Genomic DNA, 25,794 nt, shown 5'->3' on the forward strand with positions numbered 1-25,794 from the left:
ACACTAGAGATTACCCCTCAAGGTACGTGAGCAAGTCCCACACCCCTCCTAGAAAACATTCATCCCCCACGAGTCACCACCGACAACCAGGAACCCGGATTTCTCAGCTGAGAGGCCACATAGTACAAATAGAAATTAGGAAGAGCCATACCCCCAACTCTTTTTTGGCGCTTCAACAGTTCTAGACTAAGTTTAACTCTGAACCCCGTTCAAAGAAAAGATGTCAATATACGATCTAATGTAGAAAAAATGGACCTTGGAACAAGAGTCCAGGTGTGCTGGAAAGTATAAAGAAGCTTAGGCAAAATCAACATCTTAATCAAATGAACCCGCCCAGCAAGAGACAACGGCAGCTTGCTCCATATTGCAGTTTTATCACGAACCCATCCAAGAAGAGGGGTTCGATTCAGTCTTACAAAATCAGCAGGAGTAGGAGCAATGACAATACCCAAATATTTGAAAGTAGGGACCACCTGCAGAGGGAGGCCCTGAGTCACCACATCCAGCCATGCACCATCTAAGGAATAAATCGCTGACTTCCCCCAATTAATTAGAAGACCCAAATGACAGCCAAACTCATCTATAAGGCCTTATTCACATGAACGTGCTCTGCTCCGGGACTCCGGCTCTGGGGTTGCCCCTGAAATCACATTCCGGCCCAGGAGGATCCCCTGACATCACTGTGTATGGACAGTGACGTCAGGGGCTCCAACAGTAGAGGAATCCCCAGCCAAAGCAACGGCAGTGCTCTGGTTGGGGATTCCACTCCTAGAGGGAGCCCCAATGGAGCCATCTACTTGAGGAGTCTGAGGCAGCATCTACTTGAGGAGTCTGAGGCAGCATCTACTTGAGGAGTCTGAGGCAGCATCTACTTGAGGAGTCTGAGGCAGCATCTACTTGAGGAGTCTGAGGCAGCATCTACTTGAGGAGTCTGAGGCAGCATCTACTTGAGGAGTCTGAGGCAGCATCTACTTGAGGAGTCTGAGGCAGCATCTACTTGAGGAGTCTGAGGCAGCATCTACTTGAGGAGTCTGAGGCAGCATCTACTTGAGGAGTCTGAGGCAGCATCTACTTGAGGAGTCTGAGGCAGCATCTACTTGAGGAGTCTGAGGCAGCATCTACTTGAGGAGTCTGAGGCAGCATCTACAGAGGCGTCTGTGGCAGCATATTATTATAGTAATATAGTGTTATAGTAGTTCAAATAACCAATTTATTAACAATAATTTTGAATTGTATCAAATTTGAAAGTAATGCAGCCCGTGAACTTCCCATTTGTTTCTATATGTGGCCCACTTACCCGGCCGAGTTTGAGCCTTTGTTCTTTTTGGTCAGCAGTGGTTTGCGCCTTGCAACTCTCCCATGGATGCCATTTTTGCCCAATGTCTGTCTTGTTGTGGAATCGTGTACACTGACCTTAAAGGGAATGTGTCTCTAGAATTATTTTATTTTTTTATAGTTAAACCATTAATATTTAAGTGATTACACATTGTTTTAATTTTTTAACAAGTCCGGAAATATTATAAATTAGATTCTAATTTATAACATTTTCATGTGCTGGCCACTAGAGGGAGCAGTTCCCAAAATTGCAGCATGGTCAATGTGGTAAAGCAACCTTATTGCTTTATGCTGCAAATTTGGGGTAGACACTCTCTCTAGTGTCCTCACACAATCCCCCCTCCATTATTCTGGCTAGTGCCAGGAGAAGGAGGGGTTTGAATCTTCAAACCACCTACACTGTGTGCCGCCATTTTCTGAATCTCCCAGCCCTAGTTCCACGTTTTCCTAATTTGCGTCCTAGAGCCTTAGCGATGGCATTCAAAGGCCCTGTTCACACAGTTTCTTGCAGGGAGAAAAATTAGCCTCAAAATTCTATTATGAATTTTGAGGCAGATTTTGACCTGCCTTCAGTTTGTGCCACGTTTTTCGGCCGCAGCCATTGAGTGCCGCGGGCAAAACGCAGCGAAAACCGCTTTCTCTGCCTCCTATTGATGGCAGTGGGAGGTCAGAGACTGGAATGCCTGAAAGGGTATGACGCTTTTTTTCCCGCGAGCGTTTTTCTTCCGCTCGTGGGGAAAAAAATGCCTCTGTCTCCCATTGAAATCAATGGCAGGTGTTTTTGGCGCGGTTTCCGCGTCAAACATGCCAAAAAACTCTGTATGCCCACGGCCTTATCCTTTCCAGGCTGGTAGATTTCAATGACTTTGCTTGGCATCTGTATTTGAAACTCTCGGACGTCATGTGCAGCTTTTTGAGACCTTCTAGTCTGCTTCATATTGCCAAACCGGTTCTATTTAAAGGGAATGTGTCGCTAGAATTTTTTTGATCTTTTTTTTAGTTAAACAATTATTTAAGTGATTACACATTTGTTAATTTTTTCACTAGTCAGGAAATATTATAACTTAGATTCTAATTTATATCACTAGAGGGAGCAGTTCCCAAAATTGCAGCATGGTCAATGTGGTAAAGCAACCTCATTGATTTATGTTGCAAATTTGGGGTGGACACACTCTCTCTAGTGTCCTCACACAGTCCCCCCTCCCTTCTTCTGGCTAGTGGCAGGAGGAGGAGAGGTTTGAATTTTCAAACCTCCTACACTGTGTGCCGCCATTTTCTGAGCGACTGCACAGTGTAGGAGGATTAGATACAGTGCTCAGCAGACAGTATAACACGAACATACACTAACATAATACACACATCACATACACAAACATAAATTACCTGCTCCTTCCGCCGCCTCTGCTCCTATGCCTTGCGCCTTCGCTTCCTTGAACATATGGCCGGAAGCCGCGGCCGGAAGTAGTCATCTTACTGTCCGGCAGCGGCTTCCGGTCCACATGAAAATGGCGCCGGATTTCGCTCTGCGAACGAGCTTCGTTTTGGTCTGTGTGGGAGCGTATGCTTCAGAGAATGGAACGGCTCCCGTTCGCATTCTCTATGGGGTTGTATGTGCCGTATTCCATCTCTGTGTCGTTAATCGACACATACAGAGACGAAAAAAAAATGACAGAAGTAAAAGTAAGAACAAAGTAAAAAGTAGAACACGAGAACACAAATAAATAAAATTTATGTTAATATCATATTAAAAGCAATATGATAAAAAAAAAACAAAAAAAAAAACATTTTCATGACACCTTCCCTTTAAATGTTGAGATTCATCAGGTCTGGCAATAGTCGTACTTGGGTGTGACTAGTGAAATTGAATCTAATTGTCTATTAAATTTGGTAAATGGAATAATTAGCTTAGGGGGCAATTACTGTTTCCTCATAGGGCCAGGTAGGGCTGAACAGCATTTTTCCTTCAATAAATGAAATCCTTTAAAAACCATGTTTTATTTGGGTTATCTGTCTAATGTCAAAAGTAGTTTGATGATCTGAAATTGGGTAAATACTTTTTCACAGCACTGTATGTGGAAAATAAGTTCTACAATATAAAGTTGTTTTTTTTTTTAGTTTTTTTGGTGGGAATATATTTACAGTTGGTTCAGAACATATTTCTTTGGGGGGAAAAAAGCCAATTTTCAACAAATGCAATATAATCACGTACTGCATTGATTCCTGAAAATGTAGTGAGATTTGGGTTGAAAGCTGGCGCTTTGATCACTACATGATCCAACCTAGGATGTAATTATGTACTCGCCACATGATGGTAAGTCTTTTGTATAGCTGGTTTTTACTGTGCTTTGTTCAGCTATATATAAAAGCTCGACATAACCTAAGCATGTATGTGGGAGGAGAGCCCCTGCGCACGCCACCGCTTTCATTTAACGAGGATCACCAGGCTTCACTTCAAAGAATTTCTAGATTCAGTCGGTCAGCAACTGAACACTGACTAGATGCCCAATAGAACAATGTTTCTTATTTGCTTAAAAGGCAGAGTGACCCGTAGTAATTAGACGGCATTCATGTGGCTTATGTCACCAGATATTTACACTGCTGACTGCAAGCGCTAATGTTTTATGCTCTGTTCTCCTACAAGTCTGCCAATACAGGCTTCTCATGGAACCCAGTGGCAAAGCTTTGGTGTAACCTTTTTATTCTGTTGTAATATAAGAGATGCATTTATGTCTTCTTGCCTGCCAGCCTATTATCTCCCCCTTCACTACTGGTATAACACGCATATTTGGCCAAGTCAAACTCGCATGTTCATGGTAGAATTGAGGCTGGTAATTGTTTGCAAAATAATCACCTGTCCTATGTCATAAGCGTTTCTTGTCACATACATTTTCTATGTTCAGTCAAATAGAAGAAACCGCGTCTCAGGCACTCCTGCGTCTCTTAGGCCTTATTCACATGAATGTGTTAAATGTTCGTGTGACGGCCATCACACAGTCCTATATAATCCAATGACGTGTTCACATGGCCGTGTTTTAACAAACCGTGTGAAGGGTCTGAGAAAATAGGACATGTCCTATATTTTTCACGCTTCACTCATCCCTCCGTAGACTAGCCTATGGGGGATGCGCGATATCGCGTCCCGTGGCAGACCGCACGGATGCACCTCTGATGTGAAAAACGGCCCTTTTTCACGTCCGAGGTGCGCATCGCTCGTCTGAATCCGGCCTTGGAGTAACACACAACCCAACGCCATGCACAAATTCTGTGTGGTCTCCGCTTTGTTTCAAATTGCGGAAGGTGGTGCTCTGGGGTTAGACAGAATAATGCACGTACAGAAGAAAAATTCCATGGCACTCGCCATATCCAAAATTCTTTATTTGCAAATATCGGTCACAAGATGTGGAGTAGTTAGCCTACGGCCATTTAGTGTGTGCCCACGCTTTGTCAAGGCCTCCCTTATGGATGTGTTGTAGTTGTGGCATTAACCCCTTAACGCTCCATGACCTACTATTAGGTCATGCTAACTGTAGCGTTCGCGCTCAGTGACCTAATAGTAGGTCATGGAGTAAACACGGCGCCGTTCGCGCGGGGCGCGTTCATGAGCTGTGATAGCTGCTGTTTCCGACAGCAGACTATCACTGCTCAATGTGCCGGGACCGATCGCGGAGCTCCCCCGCCGATTAACCCCTCAGAAGCCGCGTTCAATAGCGATCGCGGCTTCTTAGGGGTTAATCCGCCATCGCCGGCCTGCTACGCGATAGCGGCCGGCGATGGTGACTATGGCAACCGGACACCAAACAATGGCGTCCGGCTATGCCATAGACGGAAGCCTAGTGGGTCCTGACAACGTCAGGACCCACTATGCTTGCTGTCAGTGAGTAGCTGACAGTTCTAATACACTGCACTACGCATGTAGTGCTGTGTATTAGAATAGCGATCAGGGCCTCCTGCCCTCAAGTCCCCTAGTGGGACAAAGTAATAAAGTTAAAAAAAAGTTCAAAAAAGATGTGTAAAAATAAGAAAATAAAAGTTTTAAAAGTAATAAAAGTAAAAGTCCCACTTTTTACCTTATCAGTCCTTTATTATTAATAAAAATCTATAAACAAACAAATAAACTATACATAATTGGTATCGCCGCGTCCGTAACGGCCTGAACTACAAAATTATTTTGTTATGTATCCCGCACGGTGAACGCCGTAAAAAAAAATATTAATAAACCGTACCACAATCACAATTGTTTGGTCACTTCACCTCCCAAAAAATGGAATAAAAAGAGATCAAAAAGTCGCATGTACCGAAAAATGGTACTGATCGAAACTACAGTTCGTTACGCAAAAAATAAGTCCTCGCACGGCTTTATTGATTGAAAAATAAAAACGTTCTGGCTCTTAGAATAAGGTAACACAAAAAGTGAATGATTGTTTACAAAACGTATTTTATTGTGCAAACGCCATAAGACATAAAAAAAACCTATAAACATCTGGTATCGCCGTAATCGTATCGCCCCGCAGAATAAAGTGAATGTCATTTATAGCGCACGGTGAACGCTGTAAAAAAAATAGAATAAAAAAACAATAGTAGAATTGCTGTTTATTAGTCACCACGCCACCTAAAAATAGAATAAAAACTGATCAAAAAGTCGCATGCACCCCAAGAAAACTACAATGGATTCCTCAAGGGGTCTAGTTTCCAAAATGGGGTCACTTTTGGGGGGTTTCCAATGTTTTGGCACCACAAGACCTCTTCAAACCGGACATGGTGCCTAATTAAAAAGAGGGCTCAAAATCCACTAGGTTCTCCTTTGCTTCTGAGGCCGGTGCTTCAGTCCATTACCGCCCGAGGGCCACATTTGGGATATTTCTCAAAACTGCAGAATCTGGGCAATAAGTATTGAGTTGCGTTTCTCTGATAAATCCTTTTGTGTTATAGAAAAAAAATGGTATAAAGAGGATTTTCTGACAAAAAAAAAAAGTAAATTTCACCTCTACTTTGCTCTAAATTTTTGTGAAACACCTAAAGGGTTCATAAACTTTCTAAATGCTGTTGTGAATACTTTGAGGGGTCTAGTTTCTAAAATGGGGTGTTTGATAGGGGTTTATAATATATGGGCCCCTCAAAGCAACTTCAGAACTGAACTGTAACCTAAAAAAATAAATAAATGAGGCAATACTTCGCTTCTCACATTATACTGATAATGAGCTGTGCCCACCCCGAGATGACCCCAGTTTTGACCGTTTGTATAAACGGAGACCCCTATTAGACCGTTCCAGTGCCCGGTTTTCCCAAACATACGCCCCCGAGAAGTGTATTTCTATTGATGAGTCCCAGGTACATTTTAAAGGGAGGGTTCAATTCCGCCAGTACCTGCCGGGTAAGAGGGCAAGGTATGGCGTGAAGATGTATAAGCTGTGCGAGAGTGCATCAGGGTATACCTACAGGTTTAGGATATATGAAGGAAAGGCCACCCCCAAACCAGACTGCATCCTGGACTACAATAGGTACATGGGAGGGATGTACTTGTCAAATCAAGTCCTGAAGCCCTACAATGCCATGCGGTGTGGTATAAGAAGCTGGCCGGGCACATCATACAGATGGCTTTGTACAATTCGTACGTGCTACGTCGATGTGCAGGCCAGAGGGGAACTTTCCTGGAATTTCAAGATCTAATCTTTAGGGACCAGGAAGGGGGGGCACCCAGTACTTCTGGAAGCGAGGCCACACGCATCGTACCAGGGCAACACTTTCCAGGAGAAGTTCCCCAAACCGGTGGAAAGGGAAAGAGTCAAAAGAGGTGCAGAGTCTGCTATAAGAGGGGGATAAGGAAGAACACAATATACCAATGTGACACGTGTCCCGAAAAACCAGGGCTCTGTATAAAAGATTGTTTTAAAATGTATCATACATCCCTTGATTTTTAATTTACCCTGATGCACTCCGCACAGCTTACCCCCCTCATCTTTCCCTTCTGAGCCCTGCCGTATGCCCAGGCAGCTGATAACAGCCACATGTAGGGTATTGCCGTACCCAGGAGAACCCACATTACAATTTAAGGGGTGTATATCTCCGGTGGCGCATGCTGGGCACAATATATTAGACACTGAAATGGCATATATATATATAAAATTGCAAATCTCACTCTGCACCATCTGCTGCGCATTATCTTTTACACAGTACATGTGGGGTCAAAATGCTCACAACATCTCTAGATGAATGTCTTAAGGGGTGTAGTTTTTAAAATGGGGTCACTTCTCGGGGGTTTCAACTCTACTGGTACCTCAGGGGCTTCTGCATACATGACTTAGCACCAGAAAAGCTCCAGTAGGCCAAATGGTGGTCCTTTCCTTCTGAGCCCTCCCATGGGCCCAAACGGCAGTTTATCACCACAAATGGGGTATTGCCGCACTAAGGACAAATTGGGCAACAAAATTGGATATGTTGTTCCTTGTGAAAATAAGAAATTTTGATCAAAAATGACATCTTATTGGAAAAAATATCATTTTTTTCATTTCACAGCCCAATTCAAATAGGTGCTGTGAAAAAACTGTGCGGTCAAAATCATAACAAAAACCATAAATGAATTCCTTGAGGGGTGTAATTTCCAAAATGGGGTCACTTCTGGTGGGTTTCCATTGTTTTGGCACCTCAACACCTCTTCAAACCTGGCATGCTGCCTAAAATATATTCTAATAAAAAAAGAGGCCTCAAAATGCACTAGGTGCTTCTTTGCTGCTGGGGCTTGTGTTTTAGTCCACGAGCGCACTAGAGCCACATGTGGGAGATTTCTAAAAACTGCAGAATCTGGACAATACATATTTAGTAGTGTTTCTCTGGTAAAACCTTCAGTGTTACACGAAAAAAATTGAATAAAATTGAAATTCAGCAGAAAAAATGAAATTTGCAAATTTCATTTCCACTTTGCTTTAATTCCTGTGAAATGCCTGAAGGGTTAAAAAACTTTCTAAATGCTGTTTTGAATACTTTGAGGGGTCTAGTTTTTAAAATGGGGTGTTTTATGGGGGTTTCTAATACATAGGCCCCTCAAATCCACTTCAGAACTGAACTGGTACCTTCAAAAAAAGGCTTTTGAAATTTTCTTAAGAATATGATAAATTGCTGTTTATGTTCTAAGCCTTGTAACGTCCAAGAAAAATAAAATAATGTTCAAAAAACGATGCCAATCTAAAGTAGACATATGGGAAATGTGAACCAGTCACTATTTTGGGTGGTATAACCGTCTGTTTTTCAAGCAGATGCATTTAAATTCTGAAAAATGCTATTTTTTGTAAATTTTCTCTAAATTTTGCAATTTTTCACAAATAAAGACTGAATATATCGACCAAATTTTACCACGAACATGAAGCCCAAAGTGTCACGAGAAAACAATCTCAGAATCGCTTGGATAGGTTTAAGCATTCCGACGTTATTACCACATAAAGTGAAATATGTCAGATTTGAAAATTGGCCTCTGAGCCTTAAGGCCCAAACTAGGCTGCGTCCTTAAGGGGTTAAGGCAGAATTCCGATTTTAGTCACTGCTAAACCCTCTGGCTGCAGTAGTCACATGATACATGTGTGTAAACTATTACAAGGAGTAGTTCCGGAGCGTCAGCGCTGGATTGCAGGGGGAGAGGAAAGGTGAGTACTGCTTCTTTTCTTAGGCTTGACTCACACAACGGGGTCTGGGTGTCAGCCGATTAAAAACTGACGTTTTGGTGTGTTTTTCTCTGCCGTATTGCATCCGTTCCAGACAGTGATTCAGGTTTTTTTCACAAATCTATTTTTATTGGTAGCGAAGGAGCAATAGAAAAGCATAACTACAGAATCAGAACGAGATTGATACAGTGCAATACAGTAATTGTGCGATACATGTGATAAACGTTAACAATAAACACACGTAAAGAACAATACAATGACGCTGACAGTCTGAAGAAAATACAATAGGCAATGGATTGCAATGGAGCAACAGACAAGTTTCCAAATATAGTACAGTGATAAGAGCCACCTGTCCGTTCGCGTTCCTCAGGTCCGGTGTCCCATTAGGGCTAGGCAACACTGGAGCGGTGTTTGTTTGTTTTTTTCCCGGAAGTCATGCCAAGGTTTCCACAAATTCAGGAATTTTACATGGTTACCGAGTTCCCAACTAGATAACTTAGTCTTGAAAGTTGGTGTATTATATCTAGCCACTGTCCCAACGTTGGAGGGTCTTCTAATTTCCATTTGAGAGATATTAATAATTTTGCCATCGAGTGTAGGACGGTAGGTAGATTATTAATAGAGGGTCTGAATTGCTGGGAGAGGAACCACAGCATACTCCACTCCGGAGTTCGCTTAGTATCTATACCACGGATCAGAGTAATGTATTCTCTTATTGTATTCCAAAAGGGTTGAATTTGCATTTATGCTAGATATGGGAAATAGTGCCTATGCTTTTACCACATCTCCTACAACAGTTATCATCAGTTGAAAGACCCATTAGTTTCAACTGATGGGGAGTTTAATAACATCTGGTTAGGATTTTATACGAGTTCTCTTGGACTTTTATGCATCTCGAAGGAGCTTAGGCAGTAGCAGGTAATTTTCCAGCCAGCAGGGGTCCTGGAGTGGTCCAGTCAGATGCTCAGTGAGTTTACCACACCAGTATTTAAAGGATTTCTCATGCAAAAGGGAATTGGCCTGTGAACCATGGTACTGCAGAACCGAGGTCAAGGTGGGTATTTGAGTTTTCTTTGAGATGGGTGGCGATATATACGTTTTGACGCTTAGACCAGGGGTGTGTTAGAGGTGTGGATTTTGTCTTGGAGTATGCCGGTATTCAACTCATAGGCATAAGTGGCGAGGGACCCTCTAAGTAGATTATGGGAGAGATAGTCCTGGCAAACTGCCATGGTACCCTGTAGGGTTGGGCTCCGGATCCGGCCTTGTGGTTAAGCATTCGACTAGAAGTACAAAGTACCTTCAGCACCGAGCATATGTCTTTCAATTTGGAAAGGGGGGGGGGGGCTGTATCTTGTGTGCGTGTTAAAGAAGGCCATCTAGCTAAGTGGTTCGCTCTGTAATAAGTTAATGTCTGGGAGTGCGCATCCGACCTGTAGTTTATTCTGTTTTAACTGTGAGAGGGATATTCTGGCTCTAACGTTATTTCCAGGTTTATCTGGAATAATAAGTTATCTGTCTAAAGAAGCTCATTTGTTATTTTATAGGGTATAGTTGACAAGGTGTATAGTACTTGTGGCAAAATGTATGTTTTAATTAAAACATTTCTCCCTAGGGCCCCATGCACACTAAGGTAAAAACGCCCGTAATTACGGCACGTTTTTACGGGCCCATGGACTTCTATTGGCCACGGGTACCTTCCTGTTTGCTTACGGGAAGGTGCCCGTGCCGTTGAAAAATATAGAACATGTCCTATTTCAGGCCGTAATTACGGCACGGACAGGCCCATAGAAGTCTATGGGGCTCCCGTACTTACGGGTGACTACGTGTGTACACCCGTAATTACGGGAGCGTTGCTAGGAGACGTCAGAAAATAGTCACTGTCCAGGGTGCTGAAAGAGATAAACGATCGGCAGTAACTTTCAGCACCCTGGACAGAAACTACCGATCACAATATAGATCAACCTGTAAAAAAAAAAAAAAAGACGTTCATACTTAGCCAGAACTCCCTGCTTCTTCCTCCAGTCCGGCCTCCCGGAATGACGTTTCAGCCCATGTGACCGCTGCAGCGATCACATGGACTGCGCGTCATCCAGGGAGGTCGGGCTGGATGTCGAGAGAGACGCGTCACCAAGGCAACGGCCGGGTAAGTATGAATTTTTTATTTTTTACCTCGGAAAGGGCTGCCCCTTCTCTCTATCCTGCACTGATAGAGAGAATGGGCTGCCGATTAGTGCAGTGCAATTTTGCAGCGAAAACTTGCCCGTAAATACGGGTGGAATACTGGTGACACCGGACCCGTATTTACGGGAGGGAAAAAATAAGTTTGTGTGCATGAGGCCTAACCAAGAGACATAAGGCCTCTTCATATATAAAGTACAGTGAAGTTTACCGCTCAGACGGCACTGGTAACAGTCCAATATCATTCAGTATAGACACTCTCTCCCAGAAAAATGCAGTGGACAGTCCGCAATCCAATGAGGGTGTGGATGGTAATTCTTATCCTTGTAGTTCCACCAAGCTCCTTATCGTCTCCCTCCACAACACCCTCTGAAAAAGATTGCTCCACGCCAAGTTTAATCCATACTCACAGAAGTAACCAGAAATAAAAGCATCAAGGTAAGTAAAAATCTTTAAAATTTCTAGGCGGCACGCCAAACACTCTCGCCTAGAAATTTTAAAGATTTTTACTTACCTTGATGCTTTTATTTCTTGTTACTTCTGTGAGTATGGATTAAACTTGGCGTGGAGCAATCTTTTTCAGAGGGTGTTGCACTATGTGTCTTCCTTTTTCCATCTATTAGAGACATAAGATCCTTTTCCTACCAGGAGTTTTTGAATGTGGAGGGAGACGATAAGGAGCTTGGTGGAACTACAAGGATAAGAATTACCATCCACACCCTCATTGGATTGCGGACTGTCCACTGCATTTTTCTGGGAGAGAGTGTCTATACTGAATGATATTGGACTGTTACCAGTGCCGTCTGAGCGGTAAACTTCACTGTACTTTATATATGCTATTTAGGGTATTTGTTGGATCATACCCAATTTAGTTTTGCCTGCTCCGGTCTGAGAGAGATTTTGTGGGTATTTGAGCCAAGAGAAACCACCATTATATTTGTATAAGGCCTCTTCAGTTTGGAAAGTTGTGCAGATATTTTAAGTAAGAGGTTTATAATTATATAGACACTACTTCCCTGGGTCTGGTGGGATATTTGTACCCAAATCTCTAATCGTCCGATGAGTGCCACCTGAAAAGTGCTAATAATTTAAGTTTATTAATAATTCTTTGACGTACGGTGACATTGGGGACCTCAGGTTTTTTTCTAAATGTATTTTTAAAATTGGAAATGCTCCCAAATTGCTCAAACAGCTCCAGAAGTTTAGGGATTGCCTGAGTGGGGTTTGTGATGAGGATCAACAAGTCATCCGCGAATGCGGCTGTGGAGTGCGTCAGCGAACCCACCTCAAGGCCTTGGATGTCTGGGGATTTGTCAATTTTCCATATCAAGGTCTCCATTACTAAAATAAAAAGTGAGGGAGAGAGGGCACCCCTGCCTGGTGCCATTTCAAAGGTGGGGGGGGGGAGAATACCATTCATTCTAGGTCTTGTGTGAGGGCCTTTATAAAACTTTAGAATAGCATTACCAAACCGTAAAGGGGAACCAAACCTTAACGTTGACATGTAATTCCAGGCAATCCTATTAATTGCTTTTTTCAGCATCTGTTCCAAGGAGTACCAGTGGCACCCCATGCTCCTTAGCATGTGAGATAGCGTTTATCAGTCTAGTTGTATTGAGTTTACCCTCACGGCCTGGGACAAAGCCAGTTTGTTCGGGATTGACTAGGTTTGGTAACAGTTCACTTATACGATGTGCTAATAGCTTTGCCCACCATTTGACGTCTGTATTCAATAAAGATATGGGCCTATAACTATCGCGTTTCAGTGGGTCTTTACCCTCTTTGAAGTATAGTGATGTAAGCCTCTAACGTTTTTCTGGGCAGGTGGTCCCCTTTTAGAAGAGCATCTCCCAAAGATGTAATATGGGGTAGTAAAACATCAGAAGGATTTATAATAGGAAATGGGTAGACTGTCTGGACCTGGGCTTTTACCATTAGAGATAGTTGATAGTTGATAGTACCTCAGAATCCTCTTCAGTTGTGAAAGGAGCTATCAGAGATTCCCGGTCAGCTATCGATAGATAGGGTATGTCGATGGAGTCTAGGAATGAGGACATACGTCTCTCCCTCTCTCCATGGCATGGGGTCCTAACGTTTTGGTATCTTGGTTATACAGGGATGTGTAAAATCTATGAAATTCTGTAGCAATGTCTGGCGTATACGAAACTACTGTACCTGTGTGAAATTTTATACGGGATATAAATTGCTTTTCTTTCTGTATGTTAACGAGTGCAGACATAATTTTGGAGCCCTTATCTCCATGTGCATAATACTTTTTCCAACAAGAAAAAACAAACAAAAAAACAGCAAGTTGTGCTGAGAATAAGGATGCATGAAGTTTGTCAAACAGCACATATTATTTTTTTTTTCTTATGTGCCATGTGTCCTCGCATCACTACTTTTTGCTATTGCCCAATACAGATGTGTCCCTGAGATGCTCCATATTATCATCTTGATAATTGTTCCATTGAATCCTCAAAAAGGATTTGAATTCCTCCGAATCCAATAAGTTTTATGGAAATTTCCAAAACACATTTCTGTCGTGGAGCAGTGATTTGGAGGGTCATAACTATCGGCACGTGGTCCGAGAACTATTGGTTTAATTCTGGATGTTGGGTGATGTGTAAAAAGTGTAGTTGAGATTAAAAAATCCATACGGGAAAATGTATCATATGTCGCTGAATGACACATATATTCCTTAGAATCCAGGTTTGTGATCCTCCAAGGATCACACAAACCCATCTGTTCTTTTAAGTGGGCAAGTGAGGCTGTTTGTCACATGTCGGGAACTATGTGTGGACCTATCCAAATGTGCATCTTGAGCGCCATTGAAGTCCCCTTCTATAATGTTATGTGAAACGTATGGTAGCAGGATCTGCATGATGTCCGTGTAAAATATGTTGATCGTGCCTATCCAGTGAGCTCTCTCTATTGACAATGGGTCATTTAACGAATCAAAGTGCAACGCTGCAGGTATGTCTTTGGTTAGATAGTCCAGAAGTTGTTCCCCCTCCTACACTTTCTGGGACCCCAACAAAGCGCAAGTTGTTGCCGCGGTGTCCATTCTCCAAATCTTCCACTTTGTCTCCGAGTGTCGCCTCGAATGTCTGGTTGCGTTGCACTGTGGATTCAAGGTTGGCAATTGTTTGTTCTGCCCCTTGCACTCTGGTTTCCAATTCCGCTATTTTCTGCACATTACTAGTAATTTGAGTGAGTGCTGAATTGATCGAAGTATGTAGGGCTTCAAGTCTCTTGTCAAACAGAGGGAGCAGCAACTTTGACACCTTGTCTGCCACCGGAGTCGCCTGGATATCATCTCTGTTGTGGGGTCCCGAAGGACTAGCGCTAGGGGACAAATTTGGAGGAGTGATGTCATCTGTTGTATTCGTTAAGTCCTCTGGTGTTTTACCTTTTGTTGTAGGATTGGTTTAGGCGCGGCCTTATCAGGCTTGGTATGTGCTTTCGGTCTTGGAGATGTGGAGGTTTCTGTTCCAAGCCTGTGGTCTGTTCTAAGCTGTCTACCAGACGATTGTTTAGTAAGATATCTGTCCAGATCAGGGTCCCCCCGGACCTGAGTCAAGGAGTGTGGTATGGTTTATATTGGGGTTAGGGTTTCCCCCCCTTAGTTTATTTATCTCTGGAGTTATTTCAGCATGATGGCAACTAAAGCGTCCGGGTTCCTCAAGAAGGAAATATTGGAACGGTTGGAACAAATGTCGCCAGCAGAGCATCCACCAGGTGAATGCAGGGTTCCTGCGTTGTAGCCGTAATGTACCAGTCACTATAAAGAATAGTTTTCGAGCAGTCATATAATGTGTGATCTTTTTGTATAGAATGTGTTCTTTTTCTGTGTTTTCAAACGATAAGGCCATTATTTTGCAATACCAGACATTGGTTATAATTGTTTATATGTTCGTTTCACATGAGTAAGTGCAGGAGCAATTCAGTAAGCAAAGTGTGGCTTTCTGTGTGCCTAGAGATATGGTGTCAGTGAGTACATCAACAGAATTTACTTATCTGCCTCTGTGCGCTGCTGTATCAAATGGCGATGTCACCTCTTCTGTCCTGTGTTTCAACAGGGCGATGAGCTCTGCTCCATTAATATCCCCACCGCAGTTGGCAGGTCTGTGGACTCTACTTCTCCTCTTCCAGCTCACACCCACACTCTGTTCCCAGGTCAGTGAATATCAGGGCGTGCGGCCTAACCGCTGTATGGTGGGTTCTGGGTAGTCCTACCCGGCTCTCTTTTATCCACTTTACTCCCTTAGACTGTGGCCAAGTTACCGCTTGAAAAGCCGTTCATATCTGGCTTAGGATTGTGGTTCTGGTAATCCGGCCAGGAGGTACCCATACAATGGGTATCGGGTTCTCCAATGTCATTGAAGCGCAAATACACCTCCAGATGATCACGCAAAGTAGATATGTTTGTGGGATCTTTTAAGTTTCATTAAGTGACCAAGACCAACTTCTATAGGGGAGAGACAGGATTGATGTGATAGAGACTGGGGCATGGTCAGACAGTGGTCGGCTCTATATCCGCCGCCTTGACACCTGATATATATCTTTTGTATATGATTATAGGTGCCATGTGCGTGCAAAAAATACGTATAATCTCTCGTCAGGGTGGCGAAGTCTCCAGGTGTCTGAGGTGTGTGTCAGACAAAGCCTTCTTTATCCTTCGCATGGCTCCATGAGATAATGAGGGTGATTTAGAAGTGGTGTCATGGTCGGGATCCAGAACACCGTTCAGATCTCCGCCCATGACATCAAGTCTGTCGGCAAATTGTTGCAAAGCATCGAAGGTGGTGCTCAACCATGAGTCTTGGTTAACGTTTGCGTACAGGTTAGCCAGCGTCACGAGGGTATTACCTAATTTTCCCCTTCACAAAGACTTATCTAGCGTTGGGGTCAGCTTGGTGTAACAGAGAATGGAATATTCTTGCTTATGCCTATGTTGGTACTTGTTGGGGATGAGGTATGAGAGGGCTATGAAACCAAAGTGGGAAAAGTAAACGGGATAAGTTAGGAACATGCCAATGTCAAGTGGTTTCTTGTAAAAAAAATAAAAAATATCTCCATGTGTTTTTGGCATAACACTGAATACTTTGCTCTGCTTTTGAGGAGTGTTGAGACCCCTAACATTCAGGGACCCAATCTTTATGGTCGCCATCGCAACGCAATTGCGGTATGTAGAGTACGAGTTCTCCGAATTTAAATGTCATAAAACAATTCTGGGGGAAGTTTAACTGGGTATAAGTAGTGAAGTATATCGAATTCACATAGTGTAGAATAATAGGTGGTAGGACAGAATAGTCCCAACAGACAGAAAAGAGAATATGTGGTATCATGTTGTTGTATGAAAAGTGAGACATATGGGAACAAATACACTCCTAAACCATATATATGCAAATAGTAATTATGCAGGAGTAGGATAACTGTCTTGAACCTGCAAAAAGGGTTAGTCAGATTCAAGGAGAGTCCCAGACCGAAAGCACATACCAAGCCTGATAAGGCCGTGCCTAAACCAATCCTACAACAAAAGGTAAAACACCAGAGGACTTAACGAATACAACAGACCTCATTTCAGGAGATGACATCACTCCTCCAAATTTGTCCCCTAGCGCTAGTCCTTCGGGACGCCACAACAGACATCGAAACCAATACTATATACAAAGAATAAACTTTAAGTCATCTATAAACTCACGTGACAACATCATCGTCTTGCGTTCCAAGAGGGTCAAACATTCATACCCTACATAAACATGATAAATCTAGAGTCCTGTAAAGGTGTTCAGGTCACTGATGAGGAAGCCTGGACATCTAGTCTGCGTTTAGGAGATTTCCTTTTAGTGGTGAACGACCAAGCAATATGTTGCGATAGATCTGGAAATGGAGATTGAAGTTGCATCGGTAGCCAAGAGGGTATATTCATAGGTGGAATGTTCAATCTCTGCCAGAACTTCTCTAGATCATCTGGATGTCTGATAACGACCTGTCTACTTCCGCATAAAGCTGAGATCAAAGGGATAGCCAGCGACATGGGATCTTCCTTTCCCGTAATGTGTCTGTTAACGACTTAAGAAGTCTCCTTTTGGTCAATGTACTAGCTGCTACATCCTGGAAGAAAAGCACTTTAGCACCCTCAAAGGTGATATCTGGGGCTTCTCTTGCTTTTTGGAGCAACGCTGCTCTATCCACATAAATTAGTAGCCCACAAATAATGTCCCTTGGCGGTTCTGTTACTGCTGGTTTAGGGCGTAGAGCTCAATGAATCCTTTCAATAGTGATTTTGCCATCTCATTCCACTCCAATGAGGCCAGAAAATATAGTGACAGCTGCAGCCGGTAAATAGTCTGGGATGATACATTATTGAAGACCCCTTAGTCTATTTTTTTTTTTTTTCTTCTGCTGCGGTTTTCTTGATCCTCTATCAGAAGTGCATTGTTTAGATGATCTTGCCGAGCCAAGAAGCCAAGATGTTGGTTTGTGCAATAACACTGTGTGTGAGGATAGAAGATTGTGTGGTTTCAAGAGATTCAACTCTATGTCCAATATGTTTCAACTCTGCTTTAATATCTGAAAGTTCCTTCAGTAATGGTGAACTTGCTTATGTCAAGCGTTTCTTCAAAAAGTTGGCAGGTATTGGTATCTGTAATTTGATCAGAGGTGACACTGTCCTCATCAGTCTGTTTGTGGGTCAAGTTCAGGTTGGTCCGCCAAAACCTGTTTGCGTCGACCTGCTGGAGAAGCCGCCGTTCTTTTTTCACAAATCTATCCAGATGTTGCTGTTTTTTGTGGCGCTTAGGTGTGCCTAAATTCTCTTTGACTCTTTGGCAGGTTTTACTATTTTAAAGAGTTATGATATTAAAGCAATAAAAAGTGCAAATGTCCCACATAAGTAACAGTATGTTAGAACATGTCTGCCAGAAGTGCACAGATCATGTGTGTACAACAAGTGTCGTGCCCACTGAGAGGCAGTCCAAAATAACAATATATGTACGCACTAAACTGGGGAAGTCCAGGAAAAAATTAGAGCTCCGCTCTGTAGATATTGGTGAATATTCCTGTATGTTGTCTACCAACTTAAGACTGTTGAAGGGAGATGCATATGTAGCATTTAATTTATAGGGTTGCACTGTGCTTCCCAGATGTTAAGTGGTATTCCACTGGCAGTGAACTGGAAGACCATGTGGGAGTAATGTGGCACTTAGAAATATGGGAGCGTCGAGGTGGGAAGATGACCATGTCTCTGGAGCAATGATGCACCGACGGTGGCGAAGAGGGCTTTTGACTGCCCTGGAGTGCTCAGCTCCTGTGTCCCGGAACTGCGATCGACTCACTGCTGTTTCGGCAGGCTTTTTGCTTGGAGTGCCGCAGCCTGAGGACTCCTCGTGCGTGCGCGTTATGTGCTGGACAGAAAATCTAGGTCGCGGCTTAGCTGTTTGTAGGCCACATGTTTTCCACCCGAACGGGCCTGTCTGTTTTTGAAATTCGGTACTTCCAGCCGACAAGCCAGCCCTCCGGAGTGCTAATCAGTTGGTAAATGAGCCAGATGGGGAGTGCAATCCTCTGATTCCCTCCGATTGAAGAGAGATGTCCCGCATCTCCCTTGAAACGTGGCCGCTCACCTCAGCGTCCAGGCCACGCCCCCCGTGTTTCAGTTTTTAATGGCCGATTGTGATCTGCTTTTCACTGTTAAAAACAAATGAATTTTGCGTTTTTGTTTAGTCTCAGCCCATTAAAAACACCCACAGGAAGGTCACATGATCGCCCAGTCACCATTTTCTCTTGCTTTGAGTATAGAGAGCTTTGTCTGATCCCTCAGCTTCTTTGCATTGGTTTCTGGCTTTATCTCTGCTATTTTTTACTTGCTACCATGTCCTCACATCCATTAAACCGTGTACTGCAGCTTTGGCTGATTTCTCGGCAATTCGGACAGCAATCGCAGATGTTAATGCCCTCTGTAGGTAGCACCGCAGTAGGCGCCACCCCTCTGGCCGGGCATTCCGCTACTAGAGGTAGCCCCTGACGTCTGTCCATATATGGACAGTGATGTCAGGGGCTCCGTCTAAGAACGGATTCCCCTGCCGGGGCCTTGGCAACGCTCTGGCGGGGGATTCAGCTTCAAGAGTTGCCCCTGATGTCACTATCCATATATGGACCGAGACGTCAGGGGCTCCATCTAGGAGTGGAATCCCTGGCCAGTGTGTGTGGGGGTTGCTTGTGGGGTTGGTGTTGCTTGTGAGGTTGGGCTGGTGCTTGTGTGGGTGCGTACTATATTGCTAACTTTTATTTTTTATTTTTTGCAAGTTCCACTGGACCTATTGGACTACTTCGTAGATTCAGTGGACTACAACGTCGTGGTGTTTTTTTTTTTTTTTTAATTTTTTTATAAATAATTGACAAACACTGTCCCTCCCTCCCCATTTTCATAACCAGCCAGATACAATAAAACAGCCTGGCATTACCAGCCCAGTGCCCGACCATCGCTCCAGCTCTTCCCAATACCCCTGGTGGCACTGGGTACCGGGGTAATAATGGGGTTTAGTGCTAGCCTTTTTACTGGCTAACACTAAGCCCTGCCTTAGTAATGGATGCTGTCAAACAGACAACTGCCATTACGAAGGCGCTAATAAAGTATTAACAAAAACAGATACAAGAAAATATTTTTATTGAAATAAAAGTTCCCCCACAAGACCCTCGTTAACCATTTTTAAAAAACAAAACAAAAGCGTATCTAAGACTTAGTCCAACTAATCTACGACGTAGTCCAATAGGTCCAGCGGAACCTGCAAAACAAAAGCATAAAGTAAGGCCCCATGCACACAACCGTGCCCGCAATCACGGGCCGCGATTGCAAGCACGGCCGGCCGCCGACTGACAGCCGCATTTTCGGGCCGTGCTCCCATACAAAGTATGGGAGCACGGCCCGCAAAATGCAAAAGAACGGACATGTTCCATAATTTTCGGAACATTTCCACGGCACGGACACCCTTCCGTAGCGCTACGGAAAGGTGTCCGCGTTCAATGAAAGTGAATTGGTCCATTTTTGCGGACCGCAATTGCGGTCCGCAAAGACGGAGGTTTTTTACGGTCGTGTGCATGGGGCCTTAGTAGTATGAAAAATCTTCTCGTCACCTACAGAAGACTTCTGTCTTCTCCCCTGCGCCGTAATAGAAACTATCCCCTCAGGGCATGTTCACACGGTGCTACAAAAATCCTGACGCGTAAGCGTGTCAAATACACTAGCGTTTCTCGTGAAGCTCTCTTTAAAAATACAAGCTTTTTTGACACTTTACGATTTTTGCATGTTTTTGGCACGTAATTAGGACTCCCACTAACTCTGGGAACATTTGGTGCATTTTACTCACCAAAGAATTGACCCGACTTTGCTGCTTTACACAACGCGTTTTTTTAAAACGCTTGCGTAATAAAGCACGTACGTATGAACTCTCTTTCCCATTGATGTAAATGAAAAGCTTACTCCAGCGGTTTTTGATGCGTTTTTTGTTGTGTAAAATGCGTCAAATGCACACCGTGTGAACCTGTCATTCACCACAGGGTCTTCCTCCTGGCTTGTAGCCAAAAATAGGGAGGGGGTGAGTCTCCCACATTTATAGCAGCTGTGAGTCAGGTTGCTTTGCCTGATTCACCTTGCTGTAATTCTGGAAAGTGCTCCATCTGGTGGCCAACATAGGAAAACATGTCAAATTATTTCATTTTTAATACTTCCCATCCTGTGGAAGAAAAAAAAAAATACACCAAAAAAACAAAATTAACTTACTAAAAAAAGTTAATTCTCAACACATTCCCTTTTTAAAACCAATTTTCAATACAATTACAAACTATACTTTCTAACCTATAGACCTTTAATTTATACCTTTTGGTGTCTGAGGGACCGTGTCATATGCCTTTGCAAAGTTCAAAAACACTATCCGCAGCAACCCCTCTGTCCAGGCTTCTGTTCACCTCTTCATGAAAACAAATCAGGCTGGTTTGACAACTTCTGTCCTTTAGTAAAACCATGCTGGCTGTCACTTATGATACAATTTTTGGTTACATTACTCCAGTATATAGTCCCTCAATAGCCCCTCAAACATTTTCCCACAATGGATGTTAAGCTTACTGCTCTATAATTACCCGGGGAAGACTTAGAGCCCTTTTTGAAAATACGCGCCACATTTGCCCTGCACGAGTCCCTTGGCACTATACCTGTCACTAGAGCATCTCGGAATATTATGAAGAGAGGGACAGAAATAACTGAACTAAGCTCTTTAAGAACTCTTGGGTGTAACCCATCTGGTCCAGGGGCCTTGTGCACATTTTATTTAATTTTAGCTTGGACCATATCTACATTCATTGTGCTGTGGATCATGCTGGGCTGGAACAATGAGAAGTGTATGTCACTGATTGGTCACTGATTGGTCAGCCTCATACACTTCTTTACAACACCCACTTGGTCAAAAGTAAAAACACTCCCAGTTGGGCATTAGGAAACAAAATCTAAAATTGCTCATAACTTGCTCAAAAATGATAGTTTTTCAAAATAAAAACCACTGCTGTTATCTACATTACAGCGCCGATCAGACTATGTAGGAGATAGAGCACTTATAATCTGGTGACAGAGCCTCTTTAAAATGGAAACCTGCTGGAATGGTGACAAACGGAAAACCATTATCAATGTTTCCATCACCATTGATATCAATGGTGACGGAAACGGAAGCTGTGGTTTCAGTTTGACTTTCCGTTGCGGGGTTCACCCAACAGAAACCTCCGCCAGAACCCCGGAACGGAAAGCGAACGGTGATGTGAACAGGCCCTGAGTCGGCCTCACTATTTGCTGCGTCGAAAACAATGGAACAGTCGTAACGGTGTCAAACTGAAACCTTTAGCAACGTTTCCGTCACCATGGAGATCAATGGTGAGGGAAATGGAAGCTGAGGTTTGTTTGCCATTCCGTTGAGGGGTTACCCGACAGACACCTCCGACGAAACCCCTCAACAGAAGGGCAACTCTGATTTGAACACAGCCTAACAAATATGATAGGCTTAGATACAGGTCCCAAGTGCATGTGTGATACTGTTTATTGGACCCTGCCTGAAATTCCTGAAAGAATTTTGAAGCAGATTTTACGCCTGCAAAAAAACTGAACAGGGCCTAACAAGGGGGCATCCTCTACTTCTAGTGGAAAGAAAGTTTCTACACAGACATAGATGTTGATTATTTTCTGTAAGAGCAGTGAAACTTTGTGCTAGACTTCAGAATAGGCCTGGGAGTCTTTCTTGAGAGTTATATTATACATTTTGTTTACTAGATTACTGGAGATGGGTTGTTTATTATTCTGATTTGACATGTTAGATTCGGTAAGGAATTATTCCCTCAGATAAGGAAGATTGACATTTGCCTCATGGGGGGGGGGGGCTGCCTTCCTCAGCATTGTGGAATAATAGGCAGGACTGGATAGACCTTTTTTTTTACTTTTATGACCATCAATCGAACAGGTGAATATAGTAAGTTAGGTGAGGTTCTGACCTCTGTTTCTCCATTGCCAGAAATTGAGGCGCTTAAGGGCTTTTCTACGGTTGCCTTCAGTTTGTCAGGTTTTGGTTATTTTCTGTCCGGGTGGCATCAATACACCATAAGTATTCGTGTCCGTGAAAAAAAAATAAAAAAATCTGAAGAGTCTTCAATTCTCAACCCACTGAAAATACCCCCAGGTTGGTCACATATGCTATAAGCAATAGAAAGTGGTGTTTCTGCAGCCATAAGCATGAGAAATATCGTACAATGCTGTCTATTTGGCTTCTGACCATGTCTTATATTCAGGACCACACTGCTCTGGCTCTACATCCTGGCTCCAGGCAACCATCTGAAAAACTGAATGTAACCTCCATTTTTCACACAGACCCATTGACGTCCTATGGGCCATTCCTGTGTGAAAAAACAGACAAATAGAGCAGTCTTCGATTTTTGTTTTTTTGTTTGTTTTTTTTCTTAATCATGGACGGATGGTCTGTAAAAGAAAAAACTGATGTCTGAATTGGCCTATTAACTATAATGTGTGTGTTTAGTCTGGGTGCTGTCCGTTCTACACTTGAACAGCACCCGGATGTGAGAATCTCTTGTCTGAATGAGCTCTTAAATCAAACTTTTCAGTAATGAAGTAGGACGAGCATAGCATGTCGTTGCACTCTCTAGGGAAATGTGAGTGTCAGAAAAAAGACAACGCCTTTGCTGTTACCATAGTTTATAGGGGTTGTCTCACGATGACCACTCCTGTCCATACGACATATTCGGACATGGACGTCAAAGAGAATGCCCCCTACTCGGAATCCCCTCCCTTTCTGTGTGCCAGAGCAATGATCTCTTTAATATTTTATACTGATCTATAAAGTGCAGAAATTCCGATAAAGGCCTGTTCACACCTGCGTCTGTGTTTCCATTGAACAACGAAAATGCCGTAAGCACCGTTTTTGTTGCATGACTAACCCCCTTGGCTCCCGACGTCCACCCGTTGACTGTAAAGGGTTCCATCGTGGCGTCCGTGGTTTTACCGTAAACATGCTGTGCTATTGTTTGTCACTTTCGCCCGAATCTGTGACACAGGCCCCTAACAGAGCCCCCAATGCAGATGAGAACAGGCCCTAATCCACAATACACAAAATCCTTCCATCTGACTTGTCATAAGATTGTCACTCTCGATGACTAACCATTTTGAACAGAAAATATTGACATTTATAATAAAGAATGTTTTATTAGGTCATTATAACAGTTTGGCCCTTAAATAGGACCCACATATTCTCATGAGAGATCCACTAAGAATATTTATGCTGGAACTTTGTCAGCGGTGTGTCTTTTTTTTATTTTATTCTTTTTTTTCCTTTTTTTTTTATATATAAATTTTAAAGTGAAGCTCCTAGGTTATTTCTGAAACTTTTATAAAAGTAAACTCACAGGAGGTCCCAGCAGAATCTCTCTTGCCAGGACAGATGGGCAGTATCTCTGTATGATTGGTGTTTTCTGCTTTTAGAATGTCCATTCCTGAAAATATTATTCCAATTTTGTGACAAATGTGTGAGACCCCACACCCTAAGCACAGTCTAAATATGCACAAAATCAATAAATTGCTGTTCACAATAAGGCTGGGCCTACGTGAAGACTTCTTGAAGCGTAGCTCGGTGTACTCCGGCCTCGTGCACAGGGCCATGTGCGATTTGGCTTGGAATAAGGTGTGTAAAATGGATCCGTATTGCGCCGCTGAGTTCTGGGGGAGGTTTCGTTTCACGGATCAAGTTTGGCTCTAGAAGCGCTGAATTCGCAGTCCGCCATACAGCATACGAAGGGTTCTATGGTCTTCACTAAAGGCTCACAGTGTCACTTCTTGTAAGGGACATCCATTGCACGTTAGTTCCAGCTTTCAAGTTGTACTTTTAGTAAATGATCACTAATAGACTTGGTGTGACTCAATGCTATTATATTCTCTCCCAAACCTGCTCAGATTCTTGGAGAAAAGTGGGGAGAACGAAGTGACGGTTAATGATTTGTTTTTTTTCTAGGGAAGCTATAGCTTTGGGAAGCACAGATTTCACTGAGAATGACATCGAAAAAATAGTTGAAGAACTCGGGAAGGAATTCAAAGGGAATGCCTATCATCTCATGCACAAAAACTGCAACCATTTTTCATCTTCTCTCTCTGAGGTAAATTTGTATGTCCTTCTTTTCCAGGCATATAATAGTCTGATTAGAGGAGGTCCAAGCTCCAGGACGCCCGCTGATCCTAAAAACTAAGTTAGAGGTCCCTCCGGCAGTTTTACATCAAGTAAATGAAGCTTATTTTTCTGCACAGCGGGTGACTGGAAGCGTCGCTGTGCAGGGAAAATCGGTGGTCCCGGCCTGAAGGCTACACAGATGTTTTGAGGACAGAAAATAGCGGTCTAGAAGATACATTGAGTTGTTAAAAATAAAAAAACACCCCACACAAATACTTTATAGCTGCTTGATGGGAATTTTTAGTCATTTTAAAAAGTAGACACCCCCCACATCCCCGAGTAAAAATCACATGCACACGTAACATTGAAGCAATTTTTATGTTCTTCATAAAGTGGTTAGCTGACTTGACAATGATCATACTGTATGGGGACGAATGATCGTTAATATGACTGTTCGTCCCCATACGTTTTGCCTCCTGACTGCTGCACAGACCCTCTTTATGAGGAGATGTGCCATTGACTAGCGACCATGGACTACATAAAAGATGTCGGCTGATCACTGCTCTGTTTTCACAGGTCAATGATTGGGCGAGCAAGCGCTCACACTAACACTCGTTCCCAATCATTGGCCTGTGTAAAGGGGCATTTACTCTGTAGAAAAAAATTTGAGCGGTAAAGTCTGTGTGTAGCCGCCACCTAAAGATCTAGATCTTATTTTTCTTCCATTCTGTCTGTACTTACAATGTACACCTGATTATAAAAAGGACAATTGACCATGAGATACCCCTGACGCCAAAGGTACATGAGCCCGCCTATTTTCAGACCTACACTTTCTTTGTGACCCGATTCGTAAGGCGCAGAATACGCTTCTAATTATCGCAAGTGCTCCGCTGCCAAACAAGATCCAGTTGTTTGCA

The 25,794-nt window shown here is 43.1% G+C and overlaps 1 protein-coding gene across 1 annotated transcript in view; it reads left to right on the forward strand.

Annotated features, from left to right (window-relative positions):
* DESI2 (desumoylating isopeptidase 2) overlaps positions 1 to 25,794 on the forward strand; it is a 74,597-nt gene that overhangs the window by 40,842 nt on the left and 7,961 nt on the right. The window contains exon 4 of the mRNA XM_075862903.1: positions 24,725 to 24,866. Coding sequence (XP_075719018.1) covers positions 24,725 to 24,866 — 142 coding nt within the window. The remainder of the gene's footprint in view (positions 1 to 24,724; positions 24,867 to 25,794) is intronic.

Source organism: Rhinoderma darwinii, chromosome 4, assembly GCF_050947455.1.
Source record: "Rhinoderma darwinii isolate aRhiDar2 chromosome 4, aRhiDar2.hap1, whole genome shotgun sequence".
In the NCBI taxonomy this organism is placed as follows: domain Eukaryota; kingdom Metazoa; phylum Chordata; class Amphibia; order Anura; family Rhinodermatidae; genus Rhinoderma; species Rhinoderma darwinii.